At 47.6% G+C, this 26,461-nt stretch overlaps 1 protein-coding gene across 6 annotated transcripts in view; it reads right to left on the bottom strand.

Moving 5' to 3' along the window:
- CACNA1E (calcium voltage-gated channel subunit alpha1 E) overlaps positions 1-26,461 on the bottom strand; it is a 497,661-nt gene that overhangs the window by 288,775 nt on the left and 182,425 nt on the right. For all 6 annotated transcript variants that reach the window (XM_082701733.1, XM_082701731.1, XM_082701735.1 and 3 more), the window contains 2 exons: positions 2,279-2,385; positions 1,058-1,197 (listed from right to left, as the gene is read on the bottom strand). In XM_082701733.1, the coding sequence (XP_082557859.1) occupies positions 1,058-1,197; positions 2,279-2,385 (247 nt within the window). The remainder of the gene's footprint in view (positions 1-1,057; positions 1,198-2,278; positions 2,386-26,461) is intronic.

Here is a 26,461-nt window from a genome sequence, read left to right as displayed (position 1 = left end):
GTGTTCCACAAGACATGAGTGGACGCGAACATTCCCAAGCTCTCGTTTTCCTCAGACTTTATCTACCTCCGCTCCTCTGCTCCCTGGAACAAATTTCCTCTTTGTTCCCCCTCCTTTTGATCAGCCATAATGGTGGCTCCTAGATTCCCCTCCTTGCTTTTCTACTGCATTCTCTTCTTTTCCACACAGGTCTGGCAAGCAGCTGGGTATGGGACTTCTCAAGTCACACCCCTTACTGCCGCAGTCATGCCCACACAGGCCAGGGGCTCCCCCATGAGGCCTGGGCCACTACCCTCCCATGCAGGCACCAAAAGCCACCAGACACAAACAACAGCGAGCAACCACAAAAGCCCAGAAAGTCATGCCCATTACCACCAGTCCCAAGGCCATCACATATGCTGCTAATGGCACTGGATGGGCCCCAATAGAGGCCAGACTATATTCATTCTCCAAAAAATGATTTATCAAATATTTAAATAATGCAAATATGACACTGCACCAGCAATAATTCAGGATTACTTATCAAATATTTTAATGTGATTCAATTTTATACTCCTATTAATAAATCTGCAAATCATAAAAAGTTCTGTGGTCGGGACACAAGTCTCAATGATCAGTTAAGAAAATATCATGGCAGCGGGTGATTCTTCTTCAACGTTCAAGGAAACACTGCATCTCATGGCATTTGGGGCCCATTTTGGTGGGGGCCCCTCAGGCTAGGGCAAGCTGCGTGCTTTAGTGCAAAGACTCACTGGGATATGTGTGTCCAGCACTAGTCAAACACCGAATGAAAACCAGAAGCAGAAGCAGCCACACCTTGGTTCTGTAACCTCTACAGAAGGCCACAAGCATCCCCACAGAGTACTCGTTCCCCCTGCACATGGGTCACCTATGGTTTAGCCCCGTGAGGAATCTCATCCTTGAACTTTTTTGGTCTGACCCTACTCCCCGCACCGCCTTCCCACCCCTGGGTTCCTTGTACCAGTCACTTCAGGACCACAAGACCACACGGGCACAACCCCTCACACCAGAAAGGACTGACTGGAAAAGGACTCACCCACTGAGGACCACGATGAAGTCCATGACATTCCAGCCATTGCGGAGGTACGAGCCCTTATGGAAGATGAACCCCAGGGCCACAATTTTGATACCAGCTTCAAAGCAAAAGATCCCAATGAAATACGGTTCCGTCTTCTCCTGCGGGATGAGAAGCATGGGTTCTGGTAAGGGACTGGGGAAATGCAGACAAAGTCACGCCCCAGCCACCCTCTCCATTCTGACTACTCCTCGCTCCTACAGGACACCTGAGTACAAGTGGGAAGTGAGTGCACTCGCTGAAGGACTCGGGGAACGCACAAGCGCACCGGAAGCCTGGGGGAGCCAGCTGCCGGAAGGGATAGGTATGGGGGTCACAGTCAAGTCAGACCTCTTCCCAGGAGAGTGGCTGACGTTTCTGGCTTCACCCTGGCAAAGTTGGCTTTTCTTTCCTTTTTTTTTTTTTTTTTTTAGATTTTATTTATTTGACAGAAAGAGATCACAAGTAGGCAGAGAGGTAGGCAGAGAGAGAGGAGGAAGCAGGCTCCCTGCTGAGCAGAGAGCCAATACAGGGCTCAATCCCAGGACCCGGAGATCATGACCTGAGCCTTCTTTCTTTGTGTGCTTTGAATGAAAGCCAAAGCCAGAGGCTTAACCCACTGAGCCACCCGGGCACCCCCGGAGTTGGCTTTTCCTCTGCTGGCCTTCACTTACCCTGTAAGCTCGAGGGTTCTCTTCTGCAGGTAATTAGGCTGAAGCCGCTTATGCATACATTTAGATTTTAAGCTATTAGGTTGTCCTCTGTTGGGAGAATACACTAGACACGTGACTCCTTGCTTTAAGGAGAGTACGGACACGACACCTACAAAGTTCAGCACTGTGAATGCACGTAGGCTTGGAGCACCCTTCTTTCTCCCTCTCGCTTCCCAATCCGTTAGGCAGGGGAGTGAAGTTAATGGCCCTTGCTCCTGCCCTTTCCTCTTGTCTGGCTACCACACCGTGTGTCCACAAGTGTTTGTGATGCCCTCAGAACTTCTGGGAGCGGGAGTTAGAAAGGTCAGTCCTCTCGTCCTTCTGCCTCCCAGTGGGGTCTGTCACCAGCATGTCCCTCAGCAAAGAACAAAGTCCTCACTGAACTGTAGTGGGGGGTGGGGGAGGGGGCCAGGTGAGGAAGCAAAGGAGAAGGGAACCACTGGGGGAGAGAAGGGACCGGGGGAAAGATGAGAAGGAAGGAGGTACATACCAGTCTGCGGGACATCGGGGTCTTGTCATCCTCAGGAAGATGCTGTTCCAGGGCCAAGACAATGCAGTTGGCAATGATGGTGGCCAAAATCATGTACTCAAACGGCGTAGGAAAGATGAAGTTAAGGAACAGATTCACCCAGGAGAGAGGGATGCAGCCTCCCTGATGGATGGCTGTGTACAGAAATACACAAACTGCATCAAACCCCGTGGGACATTTGCAGGGCCTGTGCCATCTCTATCAGCAAGCAGGCGGCCGGGCAGCGGAGGGCCCTTCACGTGGGAAACTACAACCATTTCTGATTGGGCTCTAAACCCCGAGCACCTTCTCCAACAGAAGGAGAAATGCAGCCAATAAATAATATAGTTAGACATCTGGCCGACACTCCAGCTACTCACGGGATTCAAAGGCACAGCAGGGATGAAGCAGGGCTGAAAACGGAAACGGAAAGAAGGAAGAGACTGGGACGCGGCGGCTCCCGCTCGTCCCCGCTCCCGCCACGGCGCTGGACGACGATGCTTCAGCAAGGACCCAGCCGTGGCTGTCGGGAGCTGTCTCCGGGAATCACCTCTGGGGTTTCCTCCTCTAGAACCTCTGCTCAGTGGAATAGAAGAGCCTTTGGAAAAAAGAACAGTTCTCTCCATGTGAGCTCTCCTGTTTCAATAGCCAGTTCACAAAAAAAGTTTAATGCAGTCAGAAGCTTGCCTTGACCCACCCTGTTTCTCCCAAGCTTCTACACAGATAGAAAACAGGGACACATCATGAGTCTGGGTCCAGGCAGCAAAGTTAGGGCATCTAAGAACCAAACTACAAGCAAATGGATAATGATTTCAGGCTTTTCTCTGTTGCATTTCTCTGCAGACCAATGAGAAGGCTCCCTAAGCCCTTCTGCACAGCAGGACTATGATTCAAGTGCCTGCATGCGGGCTCTTGGGGGCACCACAAGCCCAGGAGGAGTTGGAGGGGGCACTGTTCCCAGAGAGAGAGAGAGGGAATCACCAGCTTCCGGAGTCAAGTCACTCTGCATGCTGGATTTCATCCCGTGACTATTGTTGTGACAAACACAAGTGAGCTGTCACCACAGGTCTTGCCAAGCAACCTATGCTCTGGCAGATTCTGGCATCCGGGACGGAGAAAAGAGTAGATCTGGCCAAGTGGAGGGAAGGCAAGTGACCATCCCCCTTGTCCCACCACCACCTTCCAGGCCTGCTGTGTAGCATGTAGGGCCTAGAGCTTTCCCTAGGGAGGGCAGATCATAATCAGGCCCTGATGCTTTCCCGTACCAGTGCCCATCAGTGGTCACTGTGCATTCAGGACATCTGTGAGGAAGGGCGGGGCACAGAGCTCCTCCCTGCCGAGGTGACATGGGAAGGAGATGCGAGGTGCCCGTGGCTGCTCAGGCCCAGTGCTGGAAGGGAGGTTGCCTAGGCGAGGCAGGAAGCTGCACCTGAGCTTGGAGACCTCTCCACTGGCTCTCAGCAGTGCCCAGGGCTGTCTCCTGCCCGCCACCAGGCACCCAAGTCACCACCCACTCTCCCTCCCACACAGCCCCAGCGCTCACCCAGGACCCACAATCTAGGGACGGCTCTGCTGGCTTCTGCTACTCCAGGGCTTGGCCACCAGATCTGAAAACTGGGTGGGCTCCAAGGCCTTCAGTGCCAGCCCTCTGCCTCCACACCCCACGGTGCCTATTTCCACCCATCCAGTCAGAGGAGAATCTACCCACACACCCAGCCATTCTTCTTCCCGCAATTTCTCTCCTACCGAACTTGGTCCCTGAGAGCTAAACATGCCAGCGGACATGCTCCACAGATGTCACCCTTCTTGGGACAACCCCCACCCCGCCCAACAACACACCCAGGGTGACCAAAACCCACTGACCACAGGGGGCCTTCTTTTCCCTCCCGTCATGGGCTCTGACCCAGAGCTCTGACCAAGTGTAGAGGGACCAGGGACCACAGCGGGACCTGGTGTCCCATAAGCCATCTGAAAAGTCTAGCTGGTCCTGGGCCAGGTTCAGACACCTGGAAGCCCCCAGACCCAAACGGTAACACGAGGACGGAAGCAAGGCAGAAGCGGTGGCCCAGGCATGCAGGCCTTTTCCTGACCATACGCCGACCAGCCGCTGACGAAGGTCAGAAGAGGAGGGCATGTAGGCCAGTGTTCCTACAATGCAGGCCGCGGGATACACGGATGCTAGTGCCGTAGGAATCTGCAATCAGATCAATGAGGGAAAGCCGGAACTCAGGAGAGTGAGCCGGCTTCCCCCAGCAGGACTTCTTGGAAGCTTAGGGACTACTATCAACAGCGTCCACTGCCTCCCCCAAAGGCAGTGGGAATGGTATAGAGTATTCCTTTTTTTTTTTTTTTTTTAAGAATTTTTACTTACTTGAGGGAGAGAGAATGAGCGATCATGAGAGTGGGGTGAGGGGCAGAGGGAGAAGCAGATTCCCTACTGAGCAAGGAGCCCGAGGTGGGACTCGATCCTATGACCCTGGGATCATGACCTGAGCCGAAGGCAGTTGCTTAACCGACTGAGCCCCCCAGGCGCCCCAGTATGCAGCATTCCTTAACTTGCTTCACCACACCATCGTTTCATCAGAACACCTCTCCTGGGAATGGCGTCAGAGAAGGTATTTGGGAAGCTCTGGTCCAAAGGGCAGATGTCACCGCCGGTCCCCAGGTGTGAGGAGGAGGGCTGCTGCTCCGGCGGGAGGGAAGCTGGCGTCCCTCCCACCTCCTGCCTCATCCTTAGTCGAAGCGGAACCATTCACAAGGTGTGAGCTCAGCTGCCCTTGGCCCTGGCTAGCAGGGCCCCGGCAAGCTCAGAAAAGCGGCTCAGCGGGTCCAACGCACCCAGCAGGTGACCTGGGAAGCAGGAATGGGGAGTGGCAGACATCATGGGTGTGCCTGGGTTCTAGAATTGCTTTTTGAGGTTCAGGCTTCTACCCCTGAGAACTGCCAAGTGACAGCCACAGACGTCAGTTAATCTGCTTTTAGGTGCTGACTTGAAGGCATGACAGGTCATGGTGGCCATATGCCACCCCGGGCTCTCTACCCCACCACACCTCCTGGGACTGTGGCAGCCCCTCGGCAGACCCCACTCCCTGCTCCCACGTCCACACCTGCATTTCCCTAGTCGGATCACCTAAGCATACGGCTCCCTTCGAGGACCTGTCAGCTCACCTACTGGAGAACACCAGGTGCAGATACCTGAGGCTTCTCTGTGACCACCAGGCTAGCTTTGGGAAGGTGTAGCCATCACCACCGCAGGCTGCTCAGGGCCGGAGCAAGGCTCTTGGCCCTAGGTGCTAATGACCCAAACTTTCTGTGACTAACCAAGTATCTGGATGGCCGAGAATTCATGAGGTCTCAGTCAACGGCAGTGCCTAAAGCCCTGGAGGATTCCATCGAAAAGTGAGGGTTTGGTGATTCTCAGGTTCTGAGAAGCCCCCATTACCATGCCCTCCCCCATCCATACCCTCTGCCTACATTCTGACATCTAAGGACCCAGGCAGAGCAACAATCCTCTGGCTTGAAGTGTGGAAAGCGGTTAAATGACATATCCTTGGGACAGTTGTCCCTGTAGACCTTATGGCTCATCTCAACCTCGGGATGAACTTGGGTTTGGGGCAATGAAGAACCCGAGGTGAGGTTCTGCTGCAGAAGCAGAGGTGAAAGAAAGGACGGTGACGGGTAATCTCGCCAGAGAGCAACCAGTTCCATCTGGGGCCCGGCCACTCTCCCTTCCAGACCTTTCCTCACCCCCTTCTCTTTCCGAAGAAAGCAAGAAGAACAGGCACGTACATGTCAACACTCTAGCCTCCACCTGCAATGGGCTTTCTCCTCTTTTCCAGTCCTGTGTTCAGAACATGCTAGAATTAACCACCCTGTCCGGGAAGGTTTCTCCCTGTGCCCCACAGCTCTTTCTATTGTACAATTTTTTCACCTCTCTTCCTATTTGTCTCCCCAAGAAATTACACTTGAAAGCAAGGACACGTTCTTGTTCATCTCTCCAATGGCAGTGCTTACAGAGCCCCTAGTACACAGCAGGAGCCGACTCAATGCTCAACGCAGGCATGAATGAATGGGAGGCACCCCTGGGAGCAGCAGCACGACATTCACTCGTGCTGGCTCAGGCCCGGGCTCCTGCTCACCCCCACCCTTGGGAGCTGACTCAGAGGTGCCACTCCCGTTTCTTCTCATCTACCCTCATAACTTTAAGCCAAATAAGCTTGGCTCTAAGGCTTGTGGCTCTGCTCTATCTCCCAAGGCAAGAGCCTGGACTGCAAATAATGGTCAACAGGCCAAGGGAATGCACCTCTGGCTTGACAAAGATGTGACCTGGAAAGGTCAAGGAAGCTCCATGTTGCCAAGACCTCAAAGAACAAGGCCCTTCATGAGACAGTAATGGAAGACTGTCCAGACTCTGAGGCCCTCCGCCCAGGAATTCAGTGGCTCCCATCACATTCTGTGGACCCCAGATGCATCCTGGAGAACCGTATCTCTCCCAGGTATCCAGACTGTAGTCAGAGATCGTAAATAAATGGAGCCAGCAGGGCGGTGAGATGTGGGAGCCTGAGGGCACAAGTGTTGCCTGTCTTACCTCCAGACCCCTTGTGTCCATCGCATGGTAGGCACCCAATGATTGTCTTCTAATTAATTAATGAATCAATCAATTGGTAAATGAATGGCATAGAGAAGCGAGAGTCAGAGGTATCCTTGCAAAGGTATCTCCTACCTTCTCCACACTGTGTACCCACTTGAACTTTCCGTACTCCAGTCTGTGTATACACATTAGCTATTCAAAAATAGAAACCAGCATGCAGAGAGGATCCCTTCAATGTAAAAAGGATTTTTTAAAAAGGAGCAAAGGAAAAAAAATCTGTCACACTAGAAGGATAATGAGTTTTCTTGGGGGTAGTGGGGTTATTTTCACTTTCTTCTCTACCCCTTTATACATTGTCTTGAGTGTTATAATGAGTATGCATTAGTTTATAATTATAAAATCAATGTAATTCTGAATATAAAATATGTATTTTGAAAAAACACAAGCCAACACAATAAAACCATCCCAACCTGAGGGTCATGGAAATTAGTACAAGGTTTCTGAGAGGATCTAAGGCAGGATAACAAAGGGACAGGACCCAAGGAGGAAATGGCAGTGAAAGTGCTTTGAAACCCCCCAAGACGCCTCCGCTCCCGTATGTGTCTCACTATCTGTTCACCAGGGGCCTCATTTCATCCACTTTGTTGGCAATCTCCCCAAACACCCCTTCACTCCACTCTCCCCCTGAGCCCGTTAATGAGGACCTCTGTCGCTCCATCTCTACCCCTCCCGTCTAGCAGCTTCAAGACAATCATTAGGGAAATGACAAAAATAGGTTTGCTTATTGATTTATCTCCTTTACCCGATGCTCCTTCCTTCCAACGGTTGACTTGTTTCCTTAGCAACACAGCTAATTTGAGCAGCACTACTTGGCCTGCACACCTGCCATTTGTTCATTTCCTTCCTGAGGCGCAGAAAGCCAGGGCGAGGAAGAGGGCTGCCCCATAGGCCACAGTTGTGGTGCTGGCTCTGCTTGTCACCAGGGCCCTGGGGACCCGTCCCGGGACAAGAGCCCTCCTTTGGCCTGGACCACCAGAGCCTCACCTGCCAACACCTCTCGGGGCAGGTCTGCAGGCACAGGACTGGGAGAGACTTAGGACTCTAGCAGCACACCTGGGGAGCTCCAGGGGAAACCTGCATCTTCACCACCACCAGGATGCTGATCCTAGGACCCCTCAGCTCCTGGCTGTGTCCTCTCAGAGCTGTGACATCAGAGCTCACTAAGGAGACTACCCGTACTCAGAGAGGCCGAGAGGCCACAAGGGACAGAATGCTGTGCTCTCTCCCTGACTCCAGGCCCTAATGGCAAATGCGCTTTCGTGGGGAGCAGACTGTGGCCACTTACGCACTTCCTCAAAACTCCTGGGGGAGCCAAAATAGCCCCCGAGTCTCAGGGGAGGCTTATCCCAGTCTCCTTTACCCATTTCCACTCCTCACCCCCACAGCCCAGAACGCTCTCCGGGCAAGATCTGTCTCCGTTCCCTCCTTTCCATACCAGCGGCCTATTTTTGGAGGTCGAATTCTAAGAGATGAAAGAGGCCTCAGAAGATGGCCTGGGCCATTCTAGTGGGATGTTAACTCAAAGACAGTCAGAGGGAAGGGGCCCTGACTAATCTGTGATTCCCTGGAGCACTACACCAGAGAGACATTTTACATATGAATGATAATGAAATACAGCTATACAGCTCTCCAAGTCTTTCAGACTACTTTTTTTTTTTTTTTTTTTATGAGAAGAACCAGAATCTTCCTGGAAACCTACAATGCAATGGAGAAATACAGATTGGTAACGGGAAACCAGAGCCAGGGTTCCCACTGCAAAATCTGCCCCAATGTGGCGCTCAAGGCAGGGGAAAGCACCGCCATCCATTCCCGCAGAACCAAACACCAAATACAGAAGAATCAAAGTCTAAAATGATCCATGAATATAAAGTCCTTTGAAAACCAGTAAGGTGCTACACAAATGCACAGTCATTTTTATTACCCTACTAAATCACTCTTAAGTATCTACTGTGACTCTAAGCTTTGGGATAAGCAACAGTTTGAGCTCATAGCCTCCAGGAGTGGGCTGGCGGGCGGGCTGCAGCCGGGAGCTGACACTGAAAAGACCCACCACAATAAAGGATATGAAAAAAAAAAATTATGGTAATGGGCCTCCGGGAAGAGAGCAAAGACATTTGGCCCCGAACCTCCTGGGAATATGGAAAGCACATCCAAACACCAGTCCCCAGAGGAGGATTTATGAAGCTGATGGCTCTGATGCAATCTCTCCCAGCGATTAGAGGGGGCATTAATCACCTCCAAGGCCAGGGCTAAGAACAGGAGGGATTGAACCATCACAGAAGTCCGACTCCAGCTCCCACAGACCCTGATGGAAAAGCAGTGAGATCATGCTGGTGACATCACATCCCCCTCGCCTGGGCTGCTGAGAACCATACACCTGTCCTGGAGGGACCAGGAAACTGACAAGACAGACCTTGTGCCTCAAACCCAGACAGAAGAGCTGCCTCCTGGCCTGTCCACACAAGCCAAGCATGCAGGCCTTCAACCCTTTAGACTAGAAAGAAAATTAACCCCCACCCTGGTAAAACAGGCCTGGGGCCAGCTCTCCTTCCTGGAAAGGTGCCTCGATTTTTGCCCAGATCATGGTATGAAGTGAGAGCAAGTATGCGGTAAAAGATGGAAATCCAAGGGAGCCCCCTAACGCCTCGTGGCCTGCCTTCTCCGCCTCATCTCAACCAGCCCGGGTGGAAGGCCAGGTTAAGAGCCAAACTGAGGCCCAAGGATCCTGGCTCAGAGGCTAACGGGCTCCTGCATGGGATCCTCCCGCATTTATCCCACTGGCTCCTGTGGCTGACTCAGGAGGACAGTGCAGCCCAAAGACCAATCCAGAAAGGGGAGCAGACGGAAGGACTGTATTCCTTGGGGTTCTGAGGGACTACAAATGAATCTTTCCATTTCCTGAAAAACAATGTTAATCCTCTAAGCTTATCAACATATGAACTGCCCTCCTCTCTGGAGCAAGTCACACCCTCAATTCCATTCTCTTCTCTTGTCTCAGCTCCTCCATGTTAAATCTCCGGCCTCCGGCCTGGGCTGATCAATAGACGGCGGCCCACACAGGGCCACCGCCAGGCGGGAGGGCTCCTTGCCTGTGCTTCTCCATGCGGCAGTGAGCAGTGCCATGGGGGCAAATCTGGAAATTCGCACAGCATCTCCTCCTCCCTTCCTGCTCCCCTGATGGGAGAAATGCAGTTAACGAGCAGAAGAATGCCGAGAAGGCTCTCCAGACCTCACGATGTCCCACTTCACTAGCTCATCACTCTCCTTATCGCATTTTTTCTCGCCACCCAACTTCGTTTAAAAAAAAAAAAAAATCAGATTGAAAAGCCAAACCCCTTTTCTTTTTTAAAACAAAACAAAACAAAAATGGATCACGTGACTTCCAGCCTTAACATCAGTTTTTTAACTTTGGTTTCCATGGTGGTGGGATGCAACCTACCATCACCATGACAACAGCTGCTTCGGTTCAAATTCACCATCTGACAGGCAGTCCTGAACACACACGCACACCTCTCCCGTTCTTTCTCTCGCTCTCTGTCAAGGAGATGGAAATACCATTACACCTACTCCTAAACACTTAAATCCTAATGAATGAAAGACAAAGAAAGCAATATTAAGAACACAGCAAAGAGGCAGAGACCCCCCCACACACACACACACACATACACAACCGGTCCCTAAAAGGCTCTCTCTTACAGCCACAGTCCCACTGCTCTCCTAGGGAGGTCAATGGACTCAAGTTCCTCAACCAAAAAAGGTCCCAAGCATCACCCTTTTAATACCGGCTGTGAAGGAAGCCACATTCAACCCTCCATTGCTTTTTGACCAAAAACTCTTATCCGACTCCCATATCCCTGGCCCTATATAAAAGGACTGACAGGAAGTTCACGGTATTTCTAATTTGGTTAACTCACACTGAGCTGAGCCCCAGACTCATCTGGGCCCCAGTTCCAAGAGAATGGGGAGTGACAGTTCTGAGGAAATGAAGACAGCTTTCCTCCTTCTTTTGCCTCAGTTTCAGTCAGGTGGATATGTCTTAACAAATTCACTTGCTATGCGTTTGACTAAATCCTGGACTCAAAAGGCTGTCATTCAACACCCAGTTTTGGTGATCAGGGGACAGATGATTGAACACTACAGAAAAGGGAAGAAAGGAACAGGGAATATTAAAAGGCTCTGGAAGAAAACAAAACAGCAGCGGGAAAATAACCTGTTTCAGAAACCAGGATTGGTGTTTTGATGATACTCTGACAAATTTGAGCCCATCAAGAGTTCTGGCAACAATGTACATCCCAGGGAAAGAAGAATGGGGGCTGGAACCAGCAACCACACCCCAAACTATCCCCTGACTTCACATCCACACTTGATTCGTGGCGTGACAGACAGCAGCTGAATGTACAAAGAAAATGAAAAACCTCTAATGAAAGAGTCCACAGATCATCTGTGAGAGAATTTTGGTTTTCCTCTGAAAACCCAGAACCTATACCCTAGTGTCCAAAAATACCCATTGAGCCTGCAAACCACTAGAGAAAATGTTAAAGGCACTGAGGATACACAGCTTGGGAAGGGAAGGTTGGAGAGACATCATTGCTGCTTTCAAATATCGGAAGGACTAGCTTATGATGGGGGCTTAGACATTGTCTAAGACCAAAGACCAAAGACCACCCACAGGTAGATCAGAGAAAATACAGAGAAGAAGCTTCACTCTTCTCTAAGTGAATGGATGACTTCGTTAAGCAGTAAAATGAAGGTTGTACCAACAAATGCTTAATGACCAGTCACCTGAAAGGATGAAAAGCCCTGGTGTATAGCATTTGCCTATTTCTGGAGTGTAAATACTCTTTCCATAACTAATTTCTAGCTCCCAGTTTGACAGCAATGCACATGAAGTTACAAAGATACACACAAGGAGTACACAAGAGCTGGGACTGGCCAGTTCCCATTAATCATTTACTATAAGTCAAGAATATCGAGGCAGAGATTCCTGTATTTGATGGCAGTCGAGTTGGATCAACCCTTGTTGCTAACAAGGGGTTAAGAAATGGATAGGAAGCAAGGTCAATGAGTCTTCAGTCACTTGCTCAAGGGCCTCCTGGGTCAGCATGACTCACGGTGGTCCTCGGCCTCAAGTTGCCCACTTAGCCAGACCTGCGTTCATGAAGTCTGGAGAGCCACCCTTATCGCAGAAGGCAGAACCTGTGCAGCTGGATGTGGGCCAGAAGCAGCACAGCTAAATGGTGTGCCATTGCCATGAAGCACAACAATTAATTAATCACCCCATTATCTCAGGCTGACGTCTGGGGTACCCACAGGTTCCTGCTATCTCACCATGACCTGTAAAATAACTGAGAGGAACCAGCCAATACACACAATGAAAGCACAATCCCAAAAGACAGAAACACATCCCATAAAAGGCTCATGTATCATTCTAGAAGATCAGGGGATCTCAGCCTTGGCTGCACACAGAATGACCTGGAAACCTTTCCAAAATTAAGGATATGGGTGTCCTACCTCTAGAAATTCTGATTTGTCTCAGGTGCCATCTGGGGATGAACATTTCTAGAAGCTCCCACACTGATTCTAATGAGCAGTAAAGAACACTGCTGGAAACACAGCACAGCAGTAAAGAACACTGCTGCCGATGCTGGAGGCCATGAAACCTAATGGTATCCTCAACTCAGGGAGATAACAACAGGAGAAACTAGACTCTGAGGAGCGCCAAGGTAAGAACCAGAAGATGTCTTATGGTTCTATTAACTGTCCCATTATATCCCTTTTACAGATGTAGACAGAGAGATCTGCGGTGCGAGGAGACTGTTCCAGAGCCAGGACTAGAAACCTCCATGGATTTATAGCCCCACCCCCGGAGAAGCTTAGGAATCCGTTATCAGAACAACCAAGTAAAACTCCCTGGTTTCCTGACTTGAAATGAGGGTTCTCAAAGAAAGGCATCTTTTTATTTGAGTTTACTTCCTCCATGGGTAGACTACTCAATTGTTCTCAAGAGTCCATTTCTTAAGGTAGAATCTGGAAGGTTTACCTTTCCTAAGGCCACTCACGAGTCCAGGAAGCACTCTGAGATGAGTGCTTGCCAGAGCTCCCGTATGCTGAGACATGGTCTTGGTTCTATACTGGGCAGAAGCCCACTGCCTACTGAAAAGAGCACTATCAATTCATTTAGTTCTCATAAAGGATTCTCTTTGGCAACATTTTTGGGAAAGCAGAACATTAACCATTGTTTGGAATCACTATTTCTCATTCTTGTTGGATCAGTGCTAGCTGGCTTCTCTTGAATTAACCTTCTCTTATCCATTCCTACTCCTTAATTAAATCCGTCCTTATTCACCAAAATCCCTATTTCCAGCCTCTTATGCCCCAGCCCAAGGCAACACTAAAACACGTACTTACTAATAAAAGGGTAAGAAGTCCTCAGAAAAGGACAAAGAAGCTAGAAGGAAAACGACTGAGCCGAGAGAGGGTACTGAGGAAACGAAGGAGGAAATGTGATCAAAGCATCCCTGGATTTAAGAGTCAGGAACCCTAGTTCTAGCCCCCTTCTTGTCACCTGCTGAGAGTTTCTCTTAGGTCACTCTTAACTCCGATAAACTATGACTCTGTGGTGGTAACGGGCAATATGATGGGAAAAGAGTGAAGAATACAGGAGAAGCGACCATTACTACAATTGGGGGAAGCCATTTTGATGACGTCACTAATGAGAACATCGAACAATAACATCCAAAATGGAAATCCTGGCATGCCTAGGAATACCTTGAAAGCGTCCAAAGCGGATGGAAACGTTTCTTAATTTTCAAGAACAGGAGCTCCATGACAAGCTGCGTTGGCCTAAGACTTCGCTAGAAGATAGTTAATAAAAAGTTAGAATCCTCGTAATGGTGGCCTGGCAGTGAACATCAAGCTGCTTTTCTATAAACCTACACTCTGTATAAGAGTCTGAGAATCTTTCCCACAGTTTCCTGTCCCCCCAACTCCCATTTCCTTTAAAATCTGCAAAGGCAGAAGCATTCAGTAAGATAAAAGTTCAAGAAAGAGTTGTTAAAGTTGACTGCTTCACACAGTAACTTACAACCATGGGCATCCCGGAAAAGAGATTCCTTAGAGGGCTGGGAGAAAGAAAACGGACTTTACATGCTAATATTGAAAGGGGAGGAAGAACTGGGATTTCCCAAAGGTCCTATACAGAGCGATGAAGAAGTATGGCAGCGGAGTTTCTGGTGAAGGGAAAACAAAACAGCACAATGCCCTAATTCCAACAAGAGCTTGCATTCCAATGACACAGCGCAAGATGTCTCAGATCCATGTCATGATGACCATGATGATGGGTAAGAGATCTTTGGTCTTCTCCCATCTACTGATGCTTTACTCTTCCATGAGTTTAGCTTCACCCCCAGTGGGTGCAACAGTTCACACTCATCCTAAAAAGATGCTCCATTAGGGAAGAGCGCCTGCCGGTCTCTGGTCTGAGCTGAAGCAGTGCGCTACAATGGAAAGAGAGCAGTCCATGGAACCAGGGAGATCACATCTACCTGCGACCTTGGGCTAATCATCTGTAACAGGAGAACAACATTCCCTTCACAGGGAACTAAATGACAGATGTCCCTAAAACACGCACAGAGTGTCACACAACAGGCATTAATTAATGGCATAGTGAGGAATGGATGGCACGCTAGGCCTGGGTCACGGTCCCATGGAATGTCAGTAAAATTATTTGACAAAAGTACATGAAGGTAAGAGAAAATGAAAGGGTTAAGTGTATGACTGTGCGGGATTGTTCAGAACCCAGCCTGCTTCACAGCAGAAGTGTGGACAGCTGTTGAGACAGTTCTCATCTTCCGCAATCTATTCCTTTGCTTCGCGCTCTTGAGCCTGTCTACTGATATTTGTAACAGAAACGAGCTGGGGCTTTTTGAGCCTTGGCATTCAGGAGTGGGCATCTGTTACTCCCTAATCATCACCATGGAAAGAGGTTACCCTCTTAAGTGGGGGGGGAGGTCATTGTGATCCCCCAAATAAATAAATATAGACATACATAACTCTTTCTGAGAAGGGAGTGTTATTTTGCCAAAAGGCTCAGATCCTCTGAATTCACATGGGCCCATATTCCTAGGACCTGCCCCTGCCTTGTGTTACCACCTCCGCCCACCCAGGCCACCTCCAGACAAGCCCACGCCCTTCAACTGCTCCTCATATCAACAGATCAGGAGAACACATGCATCCCCGAACATCCATATGGCTCAGTTATTTCATAAACACAAATTCCCATGCAAATACAACCCAAAGTTAGCAGAAAGAAGAGGCAATTCCTTTAACATTTTTTAAATTTCTTTTAAACCCTCCACCTGGTTTGTGGAAGCCAAGTGGTACATCTGAGTTCTCCATCCACAGCCACACCAGGATCCAGTGCCCTCAGGGAAAATGCCCTCCAGGATCCTGGTCAGGCGACCTTTGTCAAGCTCATTTAGGCAAATGTGCAAGGGAAGCCTTGGAGGTTTCCCCTCCCCCTACATCCCTCTAATCCTTTTAGAAGCTTCTTCAACAGTCAATGGAGTCCAATCCCGACTCCCTTCTCTGACAGAACAGACATGCAGACTCAGAATACTTAGAAACCTCAACAGGGGGCACCTGGGTGGCTCAGTGGGTTAAAGCCTCTGCCTTCGGCTCAGGTCATGATCCCAGGGTCCTGGGATCGAGCCCCGCATCGGGCTCTCTGCTCCGCAGGAAGCCTGCTTCCTCCCCTCTCTCTCTCTGCCTGCCTCTCTGCCTACTTGTGATTCCTCTCTCTCCGTCAAATAAACAAAATCTTAAAAAAAAAAAAGAAAAGAAAAGAAACCTAAACAGGTAAGGAGTAATTCACCAGAAGGCCACAGCCCCTGAAAAGGAGATCTGCTCGCAGGCCATGCTTGGACTCCAGGACAGTCATGCTTGGACTCCAGGACAGATCCTTCCCCGTGTCATCTGAAACCTGTGGCTACCATTTTGTACAAACAAAACCCAAATCTACTGTGTTAGTGTAAGCCAGAGGGTTCTGAATATCTAATCTGCTTTTATGAAAAGCTTGCTGGGAAAATTCCACCTCTTATTGCTCCTGAAGATATCTTTTCTGGGTTATAAATCCAGATATGTCCTTAGGGATAGTATCAGTGTAAAATCAGTATTAGAAACACGCAAAGAAAGATAGGCTTTGATGTAGGTATTTTTAAAACTTATCTTTAAAAAAAGTAAACTCGGTAACTTTGAGATGGGGGAAAAAAGGCTCCTGGGAAGACCAGACAGAGCCCCTGCTCTGAGCCAGGCTTCCAGCTCTCTCTGGCTGTGTAAGTGGGCAAGTGAGTTAACCTCTCCACACCTTAATCCCCCAACTGTGGGGTGTGGAAAACAAGAATGCGTGTCTCTGTAGAACTGCTACAATGAATCAATGCAATGATCTGTGGGATAAATTTAGCACAGTAATCTGGTACCTCATAAATACTTGATTAATATTAGCTCTACCCACATTAATGCTAGTACTAACTTCTATCGTGTTTACAAAGGGCTCTCATACCCATGAGTCTTGCAAGCTAGGCAAGTAGAGAATGTGATTTTCCCCTCACACCTGAAATCCCTGAGGCTCACAGAGGTTGCAAAAGCAACTCGAGGTCACCTGAATGTTAAGTGCAGCTGTGCTCAGCCTAAAACCTGACAAGAATCAGAAGAAAGGAGATGGTATTATTGGAAGGAAACTTAATTGCAGGGGTTCATTATTGATTCACCCAGTGCTAACCAGATACTAGTAGCTAAGCTGCAGTCATGGCTTACTACATGCCAAACACTATCCTAACATTTTACATACGCTATCCTACCTGATCTCCTCAAAAATCCTATTCCTGTTTCCATTTGATGTTTGAGGACTCTGAAACACAGCAAAGTTAAGTCGCTTCCCTGAGGCACACAGCTAGAAAGTTGTGGAAATGGTACCCAGGTCTGAATCCAGAGGTCAGTTCTTAACCTTGACTCTAGTGCTTCCAAGCCAGAGACCAGTACATCCTAACAGTAAGGCGAAGCTTTCACCATCATCTGATTCCGGGCACCGGATCAGATGATGTCTAATATCCCTTCAACTTTGAGATTCTAGGCTTCAATACTTCTTTTTTCTAGTAAAGAAATAAAATATATCTAAGTGAGTCTCTGAAAATGATATTTAGTGTGGACTTTGGTGAAAGTAGAACACTATATCCTAGCCTAAAAATAGACATGAAATAGTCATAAAAGCATGTATTGATTCAGCAAAGCATGCGACACGAGTATCTTGTATAAAATTCTTGCAGAATAGAGAAATAGAAGCTGGCTAAAGAATAGTGCAGAAAATTCAAGAAAAGCTGAACAGTCGAGTACTGACCAATACACTAATGACAAGCAGAAGGGAGGTCCCCAATTCTAACCATATGTGTACCAGTTACTTGAAGGAAAGTATAAAAAGCCCATGCTTATCCTGTCTGCAGAGGACATAGAGCTCCGAGCAGAGATCTCACTTACTAAAGAGCAAAGGCTGAAGACAATATGTAGTAGAAATCACTTAAATTCTGGAGTCAGACCACTGCAGCTCAAGTCCACTAGTGGTGACCTCGGGCAAGTGATTTAATCTTCTATAGTCTGTTTTTCTGTATTTACAATCGGGATAATAGTTATCTCACTGCATGGTTGTTTTGTTTAAATGTAGAGAGTCTTGGGGCATCTGGGTGGCTCAGTCAGTTGGGTGTCCAACTCTTGATTTTGGTTCAGGTTGTGATCTCGGGGTCGGGAGATTAAGCTCAGCATTGGTCTCTTCCCTGAGCGTGCAGCCTGCTTGATATTCTCTCTCTTCCTCTCCCACGTGTCCCTCCTTGCTCTTGAACATGTTGGACACACTCTCCCTCTCAGATAGCTAGATAAATGCAGAATCTGAAATTTGATGAATGCCCACTGAATGTTAGTTCCCTGTCCCCGCTTGTAAAGGATCTCTATAAGAAGGGACTGTTGCACCAAAAGATAAAACGTACTTGAAATAAATATAAAGTCCTGAATTTAGACTCAAAAATTAAATTGAGAACGGAGTGAGAGAAAGCTAATTCTGTCACCAATTCATATAAAAGATCCAGGGTTTATTGCTGACGGCAAGCGACCTCAAGTCAAGTCTGAAGTACAATGCCATTTCTTTAAAAAGGAAAAAGCAATTTAAAAAACTGTCTCCAGTTAAACAAATGTGCCAATGTTAATGAGTACTGATCTATGTTCTAGTAATTAAAAAACTAATAAATACTGTCCACTCCCTTCCAGGGATTTATTTATTTTTTTTAAGATTTTATTTATTTATTTGACACAGAGAGATCACAAGTAGGCAGAAACAGGCAGAGAGAGAGAGAGGAGGAAACAGGCACCCTGCCGAGCCGAGAGCCCGATGCGGGACTCGATCCCAGGACCCTGAGATCATGACCCGAGCCGAAGGCAGAGGCTTAACCCACTGAGCCACCCAGGCACCCCCTTCCAGGGATTTAAACCAATACTAAATCTATATGGTAAGTGTTACATTGAAGTAATAAACCAGGTGCCCTACGGAAGTACAGAGGAGGGAGTTGGTCTTAATCTGCCAAGAGAAATCAAGGAAGTCTTCATGGAGGAAGTGACTACTAACTACAGTCTTAAAGCCGGGGCCAGGGGAAGTTGGGGGTTGGGGAGAAGACATTCCAGGCAATGGGAGCAGTAAGTGCACTGGCAGGGAGGCCTAGGAGAAGCTGATGCCTTCAAACATTAGCAGCCCAGTAGAATAGCTGAAAAGAAGGTGATTACAGTTGCCCCCAGAAGTAGAGTAAAGCACAGGAAGCCCTGAACACCAGGATAGGGAAACCTTGCCCAGTTATAAAGCAAACAAATCACAGAACCCAGACAAGTACTTAGGTTTCCTGAGTCATTATCTATTCTCTCTACCCCTACGGTCCTTTATCTTAGCCACTAGCCATATGTCTCTATTTAATTTAAATTAATTAAAATGAAATGCAACTTAAAATTTAGTACTCAGTCACGACAGCCACCTATCAAGTGCTCAAGAGCCACATGTGACTACAGGCGACTACATTAGTTGGCCCAGATAAAAACATATAACCATCAGCCCAGAAAGTTCTGGTCTGCCGCAATAATCAGTGCCATAGGACCTTAAGTGAATGAGAAGTGAATAAATGACTGGGTTTATATTGCTTTATAGAACAGTAACAGGAAAAATAAAAACAATCAGGTGAAAGCTCTACAAAAGAGTATTTCAATGTCCTACACCTTAGTGACAAGAGCACCCCATCACTGGAAGCTTGATGGCCACCCATCAGGGAGATGGAGAAAGAGCTCCTCTATTGACATAATGCTCATTGGTTAGAATGTCTGTATTTTACCACGGCAGTCTGGCTGATGCACTAGTGCAAATGTATCTCTGTAGCTCGTTCACATGGAGTTTCTGTAGTGCTTGCAGCTAAGGGATATGATGCTGGATCCGGAGTCCCTATGCCCGATGGTTCAACATCCCAACATCCCAGAATGTGGGAACTTTCTAACACAGCATTGCAATCCATGGATCCCCTGAAACTGAATGCAAATTTTATGTGTATTTTTTTTTCCAGGAAAGAAGGGTGCATAGCACCAATCAAATTTCAGTAAAATTTGTGATCCCAGTATAGAAAGCAAATAAACACTGTACTAGAGGACGAGGCTGTCCCAGTCCTCCAAAAAGAATCATCTAGATGTCATCAAGATGGCCACTAGGGTCATTCCTGCCTGTAAAGTTCCATAATGGGACCATCTAAAGACAATCAGCCCGCAATTGAAGAGTTCCAAGTGAAGCATCCCCTGACCTTGATCAAGGAGAAAAGAGATGGGACAAGTATAAAAGGACCTGGAAACGACCCAGGGCACTAAAGTTGGATAATTCAGTCCGGCTGGGGAAGGAAGAAGAGAATCTGTCAACCTCTTGCTGAGATGCCCATTAGAGACTCTCTTGTAAATCCTGATGTCCCATTTTCAATGACAACCTCCAGACACACGCAGACTCAGTCAGACGTAATACCAGCTTACAAGCTGGAGAATTTGCCCAGTGAAGCCAAAGTTTGCTGAGCTATCAATCCATTAAAAAAAAAAATATATATATATATATATATGTGTGTGTGTGTGTGTGTGTGTGTGTGTGTGTGTGAGAGAGAGAGAGAGAGAGAGAGACTTTGTTCTGATCACCACCTGACAATATGATAATTGTCTAGAATTCATCTTCAGGCCCTAGAGTATTTCTAGAGCTGAAAAGAATTGATTTCTAGAATAATGCAGGGATTCTTCTGTTATCTGGTGTAGCTAGAGAAGAACACTTTGATTAATTTAACAAAAAAAAGTGATAAAGAGCTACTTTAAATAATCAATATGGATTATAATTTGCAAAAGCTCTGAACAATAACGCGCCCACACCATTCAAACCATGTTGAACATGATGTAATAAATGCTTCGTTGGCGATATTCCGAAAGTGCTATGGCATTTCGTGGTGCCTGGGGGCCGTCAGAACAAATCTCAATTGTTATTACACTATAGGTCTCTGGGTGCCAATTAATAAAGCGTTCTGTATAATAAAATGCCAGATAACAAATACCGTGTGCTTTTTTCACAGTTCGTGTCAGGTCATACAGAAACTGGAGTGATCCCCAGCTAGATCCTGAAGCTCGTCTTTTCCAACTTCCAAATTTGCATGTAGTGACCCCACCAGCTATCCAGTGCCCTCACTGCCTCCTAGCAACCTCCTCTCCCCACGCTGGGGCCACCTCTGGTCCTACAGGTCCAGGTCAGTGCAACACGAAGCACATAAGAGATGCTTCAGTGAGGCTTTCTGTTGACTAGTAGTAACCACCTAATGAAATCATCTAATGAAATTGTCCCCGCTGCTCGCCGTGAGCCAGGGTTGCACTAGGTACAGAAATTAATTAGGGGCGTGTCCTGTGCCAGTTCTCAGAAGAGCCTGTTTTCAGTTACACGGTGTTAGTGCCATGTAGCAGCTAACATATCCCGGCTCCCAAGAGCATGTGCATTTGGATGGTAAAGTCTTGAACCCTCACTACCTGAACCCAAAGGTCGCGGCAAGGCTTCAGGCTGAGAGATGAGCACAGTTGGGGATGGGGGTTCTCTCCCCTACGACTGCAAAACTGGCCTTCTCTGAAGGCACTGCTGTGCAGGCAACAAAACCATGGCAAACAGTGGTTCTCGGAAGATGGCTCTGAGGCCAGCAGCATTCGCATCACCTGGGAACTTGTGACAAATGCACATTCCCAGGCCCTACTTCAGACCTACTGAATCGGCCAATCTGGCAGGAAGGTCCAGAGATCTGTATTTTAATAAGCCCTTCAGGAGATTCTGAGCCCCACGAAGCTTCAGAACCCAGTGATGCAGATGAAGTGGGGAGTGCATAGGTATGACTTCAGCACAGAGAGACTAACTGAGGAATTAGCTTTGATGCTAATAGACGTCACCTTCTGGAAGGCACAGTCATTGACAAAATAGTAGCGAAACAGTTGCCAACAGCACACAGCTGGAAATTGCCAGGATGCTGATGAGTGACCGCTGAAAATCCATTTCATGCTTTTTGACTCTGACCAGTCCCAGGAGACGATGGTGTGGAAACTGAGAAAGAGGCACCGAAAGTTTGAAACACTTCAAACATACAGCCATGTCACAGGTGGAGAAAAGCTTGTGAGGGCTAGTTTTCCTCCCAGTCCTGGTTTGCAGAGCCTCTCTGGGTGGATAAGGCACACACCGTGCCTTGCCTCTCAGCCACAGAAATTGTGCTAGTGTCTGAGCCTCCGTTCTTGACATTAGTCAGAGCTTTTCTTCCTCTCCCCACTGATCTGTGACCCACCCACATCCTCTTCATACCTTCTCTAAAGGGGAGAGGATCATACAGACGCCCCACTCCTGGCTTTAATGACAGAAGCCTTCAGAAAGCGAAGGCATACATCTGACACAGGCTTTCCAAATTCTTTAGGGATGAGGGGAACAGATGCAGTACCAATGCAGCACCACCACATCCAGCAAAAAACACAGCCCCAACAGAATGCAGAGTTGCAAGAGCAATCCAAATCAACCACCCACAGGCAGAAAGACCCCACCTGGCATAGGCGACACTAGCAAGGCCTCTCCCGGAAGCCCCTCCCTGGCTGGACCACAGGAGCCTGGAGCTGAAGCCTAGCCTGGAGGCAGTCACATTCCCAGGCTCTGCCCACCCGCCTTAGGGATGAGCTCTACTGCTTTAAAAACGGGTCCTTTTTTTTTTTTTTTTTTTTTTTTTTAAATATTCAAGAGGACTAAGAGTAGAACTGCTTAGCCCTACAAATTTGGAACCCAAAATACAATAAAAAAAGACGCTCCTAAGAAGGACCCACTGCTCTGCCAGTGTCTTGGATAACTGACACTTTTTAGTCATTCAGTGCCGTTCTCCTTAGTCTGGCCCATTTCTCCCTCTTAAGGACACACCTTCTGGCTGCCCCTTGGCTTCCAGAAATGGTGACATGGGGGCGGCTCCTCGGACTTTATATCCAAGGACCAGCCAAGGATACAGGGAATGGAAAGTGAAGTGAACGTACCTGGGCTAGGCAGTGAGCAAAAATACACCACAGACATCTCCCTAAAGTAGGACTGACACGTAAGAGACCAACCACTACAACTGGAGAAGCCAAAAAACTCCGTGCAGTACTTTCTGTCCTTAAATTTGAGTGACGGTGGGAGCATGCCAGTAAGCCCCTTCCGGGCAGGTCCAGAACCCTTGGGAAGGGAGGTACTAGCACTGGTCACTGGTGGTTTTATCCCTCCTTGAAAGGGGCTTCTTTAAAAGCCACATCGTGTTGATGACAGCCGAAGTAGTGGGGAGTGGTACACGTTAATTTCAGTGGCTGCTCACCCCTTCAATTTCCTATGTGAACGCCCACTAAAGTCTGAAAAGAAACATTTACAGAAGCTTCCTTGGCTCTGCGGCTCAGCCCTTATTAGCATGAAGACCTGGGATGACAAGAGCCTTCAGAGCGACAAAGACTTGGGGACACAAATATCTTCTAGTTAAACATGTTCTCTGAATAGAGGGGAGTAGCTGCATATTTATGGGGCACCCAAATGTACCAGGACTGGGTAGGAGGCAGTCATTTTAAAAGCAGCAGGAAAAAGCATGTAACAGGAGAGCTCTCCCCCTCCCCTGCTACCTTTCTCCAGTGTCCTAGTCCCACGGCAACAAACAGACACAGAGGGAAAAGGCAATCTGTGAAGCTGGTCCTCAGCAAGAGACCCTGCTTGTATCCAAGAGGAAGACAAGTCACCTTCCTTTTTCTAAAAACCCTAGGGAAAACCCACACATATAATGAATTATTCACAAAGGCTGAACCTAAAAATGAGAGAGGGAGAAATAAAGAGAGGTGGAAAAAGGACAGAGAACTGCACAAAGAGAAATCTCTCTCCTTGAATAAAAGGGTATTCATTACGGTCACGTCCAAGTTCCCTCTTTAACGTGTGTGTGGTCATCGATAAGCAAACTAAGATCAGCAGAGGGGCCTCTGGTGGCTGGCTTCCACGGCGGGGCTTCGGAGACCTGCAGCTTCCAAGGCAGATCTGCAAACAACGAAAGGAAGGCGACTGGGCTGCTGGTGGGACCCAAGGAGTCAAGGGTTTGCAGGAGTTCAGATAGCTTAGCAAATCTTGGCTCTGTTCTATTTTAACTAAGAACATGAAGATGGAAGGAAACCAGATGTTCCTATAAAGTAGGGGGAAAGCGGCAGAGTTGGAGGGGGAAGAAACCCTACGTCTTGTACAGCAGCAGCTAAAAAGAGATCAGCAGTTCTGGATGGAACTAATAATTCCAAAGTCTGGATCTCTCAGAAGATCAAAAGACCTGTTCTCATTATTTCCCCCTCCTCCTCTAATTCGTAGTGTGCCTCCCACCTACTGCAGGGAAAGCAAGCGGAGGGAAGCGGAGAAATGGTGACATGCAAACCAACAGACAACACTAGCACGTCCAAGGGATTTTTGTCTCCATCCTTCAGTTATTTCATTTCTGTCAAACTCCTTCACTCCAGCTTGCTTTCCAGGCTGCATCCCAATTACAACTGGTCCCCACAACAAGTCAAAGCCTGGTTTCCAGAGGAAATGTTACCCACACCTCATTTCAAAGACAAAGCCAATGGACAATTTGGAGACTGTCCTGGGAGCCTCAGAAAATGAAGACCTTTTTCCAGCAGCCGCAAGGCAAGTTACAGCCACTATTGGCTTCGCTGTCTGCATCTGTGCCCAGGTACACAGAAGATGCAGAGTCTTTCTGCATGATGTGATCATAGGATATAATTACAGACTTTGTCCTTGTTAGCTGCCACCCTCTGCCCTAATCAAGGCCCTCTGACTCATGATCCATTAGCTTACATCAAACCTGAAATTCTTGCCAAGATTACAGTCTACTATCCTGCAAGGTTCTGTATACTTACAGGCAACCAGAGCAGGAGAAAAGTTTATGCCAAAATGGGAGATGTGAGAACTAAAGCTTTCAATAATCCTCACCAAAACCCTCCAAAATAAATAGGCAATTCACAAAGGGAAATTCGCCATAATAAAGCACATAACCTCTGACTCAGAGCCAAAGTCCTTTGAGGCTACAGTGAAATGCTCTGCAGCAAGAAATCATGGATGAATATCTACAAGTTCATCATAATGAGCTTTCAACATCTCAGTGGCTGCAAACACATTTGATCTTCCTACTCCAGACCTTGTACATTTCTGCATGAAACATGCGATCCCCTCCTGAGAAGACCCACATAGTGGCGCGACGGGGGTTGGGGGGACTCTCCTGCTCCCCATCAAGGGCACGAGTTCCCCAATCAGATATCCCATTTCCTCCCCTCATCTGCTGACCTTAAAAAAACGCCAACAAGTGTGGGGCATCTCACAAACCATGAGGGAGGCTTTGCATGTGTCCACAGAGTTAACTCAGCCTGGGCATGGAAGAGTGAGAACTGGTAAGCTTACGGCACAGTGAACCTGTGAGGACCATCAGAGCAGCCAACTCCCTGAGGGAAAAAGAATCCTCTTGTCATTATATCTATTAGATGAGCAAGAAAGAAATAGCGGCATCATATAAAATGTAATATCACATTTTAAATCCGATTAGCATTTGCAAAAAGGTTACGGTATCCATTGCAGAAAAGAGTGCCATAAGAAAATAAAATTATCTCCCTATGCAGATGTAGCTTCCAAGAAAAATGAAACACATTCAGAGTGGGCTGTAACTTACCACCATGTTTCATGCCAAATCTGGGTTATCTTGGGCATTTCTTTCCATAGGAACTAGACTTTCCCTATTAAATAATTGGAAAAGATTGACCCTCCGGCCCACCCAAGCTAGAGGGTCCTACAAGTATAAATTAAATAATTCCTTTCCCTGAACTGATCTTTTCAGGCCAATTTGTTAAAGACCAGTATTATGCAGTATGAAGAAAAGCTAACATAGCCCACAGAAATGCTCATTTCCCCCTAGCTCCACAGTGACTTTCTACAGCCCATAAAAGATGCATATGCCTCAAAGACACAGTGCACAGATAATCAAAGTCCTCAAGCATGTTATATGTTCATATGTCAGTTCAAAGCTGGCGGTCTTAACCCATACCCTGAACAATGTTCCTTTTTTTTTTTTTTTTCCAAATATCCAGCCCTTAACAAACAGTAGAGAAGTACTCCCCAGACTTTAATGTCCATACTAACCACCTGGGAACTTATTAAAATGCAGATTCTGATTCACTAAAATCTCAAGTGGGGCTCTGAATTTTTAACAGGGTTGTGAATTTTTAACAGGCCCCCAGGTGATGGGGATGTTGCTCTTTGCTCTGTTTGAGAGGCAAAAACCTAGAAGACTTAGTTGACCTAGAACTAAGACCCCTCCCTTCAGGCATACTGAAATTTCTGAAGGACCCCGTTAAAATAATAGCTAGTGTTTACTGGGGAATTAGGCAATGTTTTAGGAACCCAACGTATTTTAGGTCATTTAATTCTCCCACTAACTCAGGACTATCACCCTCATTTTACTGGCAAGGAAACTGAGTCGCAAAGTAAGGAAGTAACTTTTCAAGGTCACAGAGCCAGGGAAGAAACTGGGATATGAACTCTGCCAGGTTCCCAAGTTTCCTGGTAACCAATGCTCGCTGACTCCCAGGAAGAAAAAGGGAGAGCTTTCCGGAAGCTGGATGTCTAGGTAGGACGGAAAGTGAGTCTAGGATCTCAGATGCAGTATTGGGGAGAAAATGCAGAACCCACAGAAGCGCAATGTTTCCACATGGTCACCACCAGAGGCAACATAGATTTGTCAGTCAGTCACGTTGCACAGCGAAGAGGAAAAAAAAAGCAAACATGGTGTATTTTAAATTTTCCAATCGGGCTCCTCTACACACCTTAGCAGATGTTCTCTGAACACTGTTACAACAGCCTACGTGCTGCGGAACCG

Source organism: Mustela nivalis (genome assembly GCF_964662115.1).
Source record: "Mustela nivalis genome assembly, chromosome: 16".
Taxonomy (NCBI): Eukaryota; Metazoa; Chordata; class Mammalia; order Carnivora; family Mustelidae; genus Mustela; species Mustela nivalis.
Note: the sequence above shows the minus strand (reverse complement) of the source record. Positions and strands in the feature narration are given on the sequence as shown.